This window comes from Mandrillus leucophaeus, unplaced genomic scaffold (assembly GCF_000951045.1).
Source record: "Mandrillus leucophaeus isolate KB7577 unplaced genomic scaffold, Mleu.le_1.0 Scaffold28, whole genome shotgun sequence".
NCBI lineage: Eukaryota > Metazoa > Chordata > Mammalia > Primates > Cercopithecidae > Mandrillus > Mandrillus leucophaeus.
Genome location: NW_012102920.1, coordinates 614,107 through 620,139, shown reverse-complemented (window position 1 = coordinate 620,139; position 6,033 = coordinate 614,107). Strand labels below are relative to the sequence as shown.

General features: G+C 55.3%; 1 protein-coding gene across 2 annotated transcripts in view; it reads right to left on the bottom strand.

The window, feature by feature from the left end:
- Positions 1-6,032, bottom strand: part of PPP1R26 (protein phosphatase 1, regulatory subunit 26) — an 8,638-nt gene extending 2,606 nt beyond the window's left edge. Inside the window, exons 1-4 of one of the 2 annotated variants that reach the window (XM_011985045.1) lie at positions 5,839-6,032; positions 3,691-3,823; positions 2,445-2,577; positions 127-2,067 (exon numbers count right to left, since the gene is read on the bottom strand). In XM_011985045.1, coding sequence (XP_011840435.1) covers positions 127-2,005 — 1,879 coding nt within the window. In that variant the 5' untranslated portion in view covers positions 2,006-2,067; positions 2,445-2,577; positions 3,691-3,823; positions 5,839-6,032. Of the gene's footprint in view, positions 1-126; positions 2,068-2,377; positions 2,387-2,444; positions 2,578-3,690; positions 3,824-5,838 lie in introns of those variants that run through there. The other variant, XM_011985046.1, reaches the window with a different exon arrangement.
- Position 6,033: the final 1 nt, after the last annotated feature.

Below are 6,033 nucleotides of genomic sequence, written 5' to 3'. Positions count from 1 at the left end.
CACGGGCGTGATGTAGCTAAGAATAGCGATAGCAGCCAGTACCAAGTGAGGCCCCAGAGGAACAGCATGTCGGGCTCACAGAGTTGAGAGAGTCGTGTTATACACATCTAGATGTGTATAAGAGACAGGCTCTCCCCTGGCTATGGTTGGCATCCCGGCCACTGTCTTTCACCACCTCCCGCGTTTTCTTGGGCGTGGATGGCCTCACATGGCCACCGCCTTTACGCTTCCTTGTGCAGCCCAGCAGTGGGTCTCGTGTTTTAGAAAGAGGGGCCTTGGGGCCGCTGGTCTGGCTGCTGAGGCCAGGCGGCAAAGGTGGAACCTGGGCAGCCTGAGGGCAGCTCTCACCTCTGGCCAGCAAACTCCCCGACTGCGCCTTGAGGGCCAAAAACGTCCGGATTTCCTGCTCAATGCTGTCATCACTGTCCACGGAGCTACTGTCGCCGTCAGAGCGGGAAGGCACGTTCGGGGAGTAGAAGACGGGGCTTGCAGACAGGGACCGGTCACTGCCCTCCACAGGGGCCGGCAGGATGGTCTTGGAAATGTCCAGGATTGCTTCTGCGCACATCAGCTCAGCAGATGTGTCTGCCCGGCACGAGGACCGTTCCACAAACTCGCTCCTGGAGGCCGGGCTCGCTGGAGGTGGAGCTTTGGTTTCCTTCAGGAGCTTGGGGGAATGGTCAGCGTCCCCCGGACCAGGGTCCGTGGTCTTGGCGGCCACTGGCTTCTTCTTGCTGAGTGTTTTCCTATGGGTCTCGGGCAAGGCACTTTTTGGGGCGCTGCTTGTGTTGTGTGTGGAAGGATCGGGTGCTCTCTCCTCTCGGAGCTGGGCCGTCTGGGGCGGGTCCCCTTCGGTCTCCCTACGTGTTTTCTGCAGCTGGTACAGCTGGATGGCCTCCTCGATGCCGTCGTCGCTGCTGGAGTCAGACGCCTCGGGTGCCTGTGCCAGGCTCGTGACTCGCTTTCCCCTCCTTGCCGCGCTGGTGCCCCTTTTGGTCCCACTTTTATTCTGTGCTGCTTCTGAAGGGCGGCAGGAGGTTGCTGGCTTCGTGCTGCCCTCGTTCTCCTGCGTGGTCGTGACCTTGGACCTGAGGCTTCTGGGCTGCACGTTCGTCTTCACCAACCGGGGAGGCTTGCGGAAGGCGAACTCCTTCTGGACGCCCGTCGGGCCCTGCCGAGGCACCGCCTTTGTAGCTGGCTCTTGGTGGGATTTCGAGAGTGACTTGGCCGAATGTTCATTTGCGTCTGGTTTCTTCTCCACGGACCCATCGCATTTCTGGGTCTCGTGCTGTCTCTTTTCATTCAGAAACTGTTCTATTTCCGCCCTGATGCTCTGCTCAAAGGAATCATCGCTGCTTACACTGACCGGGGAGGCGGAGCCCTGGTCCTCACTGGATCCCGCCTGGTTGCCGGGGCCACCACCTGATCCAGGTACAAGTTTTGGTGGACACAGGGCAGTCGGAGCACTGCCGTGAGCCGGTTCCGGCTTACATCTACTGCCTCCGCCTGCGGCCCTGGAAGGCTGGGCTGTGCCTGGCTGAGCCCCACCGGCCCCAGGCTGTGTGGCTCCACTCTTTGCCTTCAGGTACTCCTGGATGGCCTCCTCAATGTCCCGGTCCACGGAATCGTCACTGTCTGAATCTAGCACCAACGGGCCAAAGTCTGCAGTTTCCTCCTCCCCCATGGGGTCAAAGTCAGCAACGAGACCACAGGCAGCCAGCGTGGGCGGCTCCTTGTGCACGGTGGGCTTGGCGGCCGGCCTGGCGTCGTGGCATCCCTCTGCCCTGTGACCCCTCTGCGTAGCACGCTCATCGCTGGTGCCCCGAGCAGCCCCGTCACGCTGCAGCGTGCTGATGAGCATCTGCACCCGGGCGCTCACCGACGCGCTCTCCACGCCCTCGTCAGCCTCCGAGAAGCACCCGGGGAACCTACAGCTCCCTGGCGGGCCAAAGGCCTCCCATTTGGACTGGAGAGCAACCACTGGAGGAGCGTTCATGAGAAACATTCTAGCAGACGGGGAGGGACGCGCAGAGGGGCGGCGCTTTATTTCTCTGCCGGCTTCACATCCTGGGCGGAAAGAAAGCACACGGGCGTGATGTAGCTAAGAATAGCGATAGCAGCCAGTACCAAGTGAGGCCCCAGAGGAACAGCATGTCGGGCTCACAGAGTTGAGAAAGTCGGGTGGAGCCCCATGTCCACCCGACGTCCAGCTGGCTGGGTGTCCTTGTGTGACTTACTCATGCTCCTGCGGCCTCGGATTCCTCGGCTGGGAAAGGAACAGTTTATCTGCTCCAGCCCAGGGCCGCTGGGAAGATTCAGTAAGAAAATGTTTCCAGCCACCCTCTACGGTGCCACACGGGGCACGCACGCACATCACCTCCCCACTCTTCCCTTCTCACTCCGGGCTTCCACCTTCTCTGTAAGAGGGGAGAGGTTTTATTTACCTCCAAAGGCTGGCAAGCGGTACCCATGAGACAACGTCTTCAAATGCTTCTTTGCAGGTTAAAAAGGACGACTATAAACCCAGGATCAGCACGACGTCATGCGTAGGTTTATCTTGACCCAACCAACAAGCTCCTGGAATGGAAAGTTGTATGATGTGAGCCACTCAAAAATTATTTCCCCAAACATCTTGAAGGGCTGCTTTTACTAAACCCTCTCTGTGTTAAATGTCAAATGTAAATTTGCCAGGTGGTCTCATGGGACTAACTGTTATTCTTAGCTAACTAGCACATAAGTTACCCTGAACACAGTGATGTCCCCCTTCTCATCCTGTGCTTCCAGATTTCAGACCAAAGGTGGCTGCCTCAGCACAAGTGCTGGACTGAGCTTGGGACACTTTGAAGACCTGCTCACGAAAGGCCTGGGGATTGCCACTGTAGGGAGGAAGCCCAGATGGATGGCAGTCACTTAGAACAATACCAGGGATACTGCACAGTTATTCATTCTTAACATGTTGCTCTGATCCCCGCCTGCCTACACCAAAATTGGAGGGCAAAGCGGTTCCTATGCAAGCAAGCCCCCAAGGCTTATGGACACTGAACTCCCCTTGGCTCAGAGGCCGTGGCTGCCCTCAGGACCTCAGCAGTGGGTGAAAACCGGCCCGTATGTTTTGCCTCTGTTGCAGATTCTTCTCTACCAGGAGCTTTCTCTGTTTAACCAAGCACTTTCTTCCTGACAAGCACATAATCGGGTATTTACATGCCACCATCTTTTCTCAAAAACACGAGGCTGTGGCCAGGTGCGGTGGCTCACCCCTGCAATCCAGCACTTTGGAAGGCAAAGGCGGGTGGATCACCTGAGGTCAGGAGTTCGAGATCACCCTGACCAATATAGTGAAACTCCACCTCTACTAAAAAAATACAAAAATTAGCCGGGCGTGGTGGTGCATGCCTGTAATCCTAGCCACTTGGGAGACTGAGGCAAGAGAACTGCTTGAACCCGGGAGGCAGAGTTTGCAGTGAGCTGAGATAGCGCCACTGCACTCCAGCCTGGGCGACAGAGTGAGACTCCATTTCAAAAAGAAAAAAGAAAAGAGAAAGAAAAAAAAAGGTGAGGCTGGCCACCTACACACAGGTGAGCCCAAAAGGGGTAACTAGCCATTAACCAGGGGGTGAGACAGATTCAGAAGTAAGTCATTTGCTAGTACCAATTTGTGCTCTAAAAGGGAAACTAAAATACAAGAATTACTTGAAATTCTCTGAGTCCAGGCTGACTGTGATCAAACGGCAGCCAGTGTTCCCAAACGGCCCAAGGATCAGGTCCTCGTCACTCCCCTTACACGCCGAGGCATCCTCTCTCTGCTTTTTCAATAGACGTTTGACTACCAGAATCAAAGAGAGTCAGAGGCATCTAGTTACAGGCTGAAGCTACAGTTCATCAGTTTTTTTTTTTTTTTGGAAAGAAATACCATTAACTTAAGGGCTCAAAATTAACTTTTGAAGGAACTTACTCTAAGATATTTAACCACAAGTACAAATACATTTAACTTAACGTATTAAGACAAATACATTTAACCACAAGTAATGTCTAGCTATCCTGGACAACAGATCTGATGCTAGCTGAAGTGACGGTGATGGGGCACATATGTGACATTATCCACTAGTTCTCAAATTCTGGCCACCCACTGCGGCCCATGACATCTCCTGTAAAGTCCCCTTCTGGAGAGATTCCCCACTGACACAGAGCACTGAGGACCAACAATGCGGTAGGGGCTCTCTCATTGGCTAGCGGACCCATGCCTGCCTTACTGTAGGTGTTATTCAAATTGCCTCTGCAAAATGACATCAATGATAAAACATTTGCATTAGCCTTGGGCTGAGGAGAGTCTAAATTAAGACTATTAGCTCCTTAAACAGTACTACTACCTTCAGAAAACGGGCCCAAGTCAGTGTCTTTCCACTAGATGACAAGGTGGGGGAGGGGAGTTTTCCTGGAGAAATACTCTGTTCTCCACCAGCCACGTTTACAGCTTCTGACTGATTGCAGAGAGGGCCTGGACACCTAGTGAATAGTTTTCTAAGTTGTCAAATCACCTAGTCCAAGAATGGTATTAAAAAATCTGGCCAGGTGCAGTGGCTGACGCCTGTAATCCCAGCACTTTGGGAGGCTGAGGCAGGTGGATCACCTGAGGTCAGGAGTTTGAGACTGGCCTGGCCAATATGGTGAAACCCCTCCTCTGCTAAAAATACAAAAATTAGCTGGGCGTGGTGGTGTGTGCCTCCCAACTACTGGGGAGGCTGAGACAGGAGAACTGCTTGAACCCGGGAGGCAGAGGTTGCAGTGAGCTGAGATGGCGCCACTGCACTCCAGCCTGGGAGACAGAAGGAGACTCCATCTCAAAACAAAAACAAAAATGAAAACAAAAAGAAAAACAAAAATAGAACAAAAACAAAAACAAAATCGAGGGAGGGCATCTCCCCGGGACAGCTTGTGGCTTTAAAACAGTATGCAAGATGAATCATTCTTGAAAAGCCCCCTGGTTCGGGGATGGTGACTCACGCCTGTAATCCCAGCACTTTGGGAGGTGGAGGTGGGTGGATCACTTGAGGCCAGGAGTTCGAGACCAGCCTGGCTAACATGGCGAAACCCCATCTCTACTAAAAATACATAAATTAGCTGGGTGTGGTAGCCCACCATCTGTAGTTCCAGCTACTCCGGGGGCTGAGGCATGAGAATCGCTTGAACCTGGGAGGCCGAGGTTGCAGTGGGGCAGGCTTTGTCAAACTGCTACCCCAGGATACGGTCTTGAGGGTGGCTGTGGGGACACCCAGCACCTGCACCCCAAAGCCATACGGTGTTAGATTTTAGGAAGCGGTGGAGAACACTCGGTCCCTTCTCGGTCCACACATCAATATTCCGGAGAGAACCAAAGCACCCACACTGGGCCCTCGCCATCCTAACAGTCTGCCCACCTGTGAGAAACGCCCCCAAATACTCTACATGTCTTGGTTGGCCGAAAAGCAGCTCAGCGAGCAGTCTTACCTCCCAGGTGGGGTTTTCCCCCAGGATAAGGAGGCCAGGGTCTGCAGGCCAGGGAGAGGAGCCCCGGTGCAGGAGCGGGCGGGGCAGCAGGAGGGCCCGCTCCAGCCACCCAGAAGTGGGCGTGGGCTAGAATTCCGCTCCCAGCCTTCCAGAAGCTGCAATTTTACAACCTCACAACAAGCGTCCCCTAGCAAAGCTGCACCGCCATTTCCTGTGCTTGGGAACTGGAGGCAAGGTGAGCCCCTCCCGGCTGCCCCCGCCCGACCTCCCCCGACTCCCGAGCTCGGGCTACTCACGGCCTGCGGGCTGGGCAGTGTCCCCCACGGGAGCTCCCCTCCCCGAGGGCGCGCTCACCCCAGCCGCTTGGATCGGCGACCTAGTCCTTGGCCCGGCGGGAGCGAACGCCTCCCAGGGAAGAGGCCGGGCCTCCAAGCAGGTCTGCACCCCCGGAGTTATGTTTCTGGGATCCGAGGACTCGCGAGCTTGGGGCCCGGGAGAGCGGCCACCCTCCCGGAAGCTCCGCCTGGCGCAGGGCGTGAACCTCAGTCT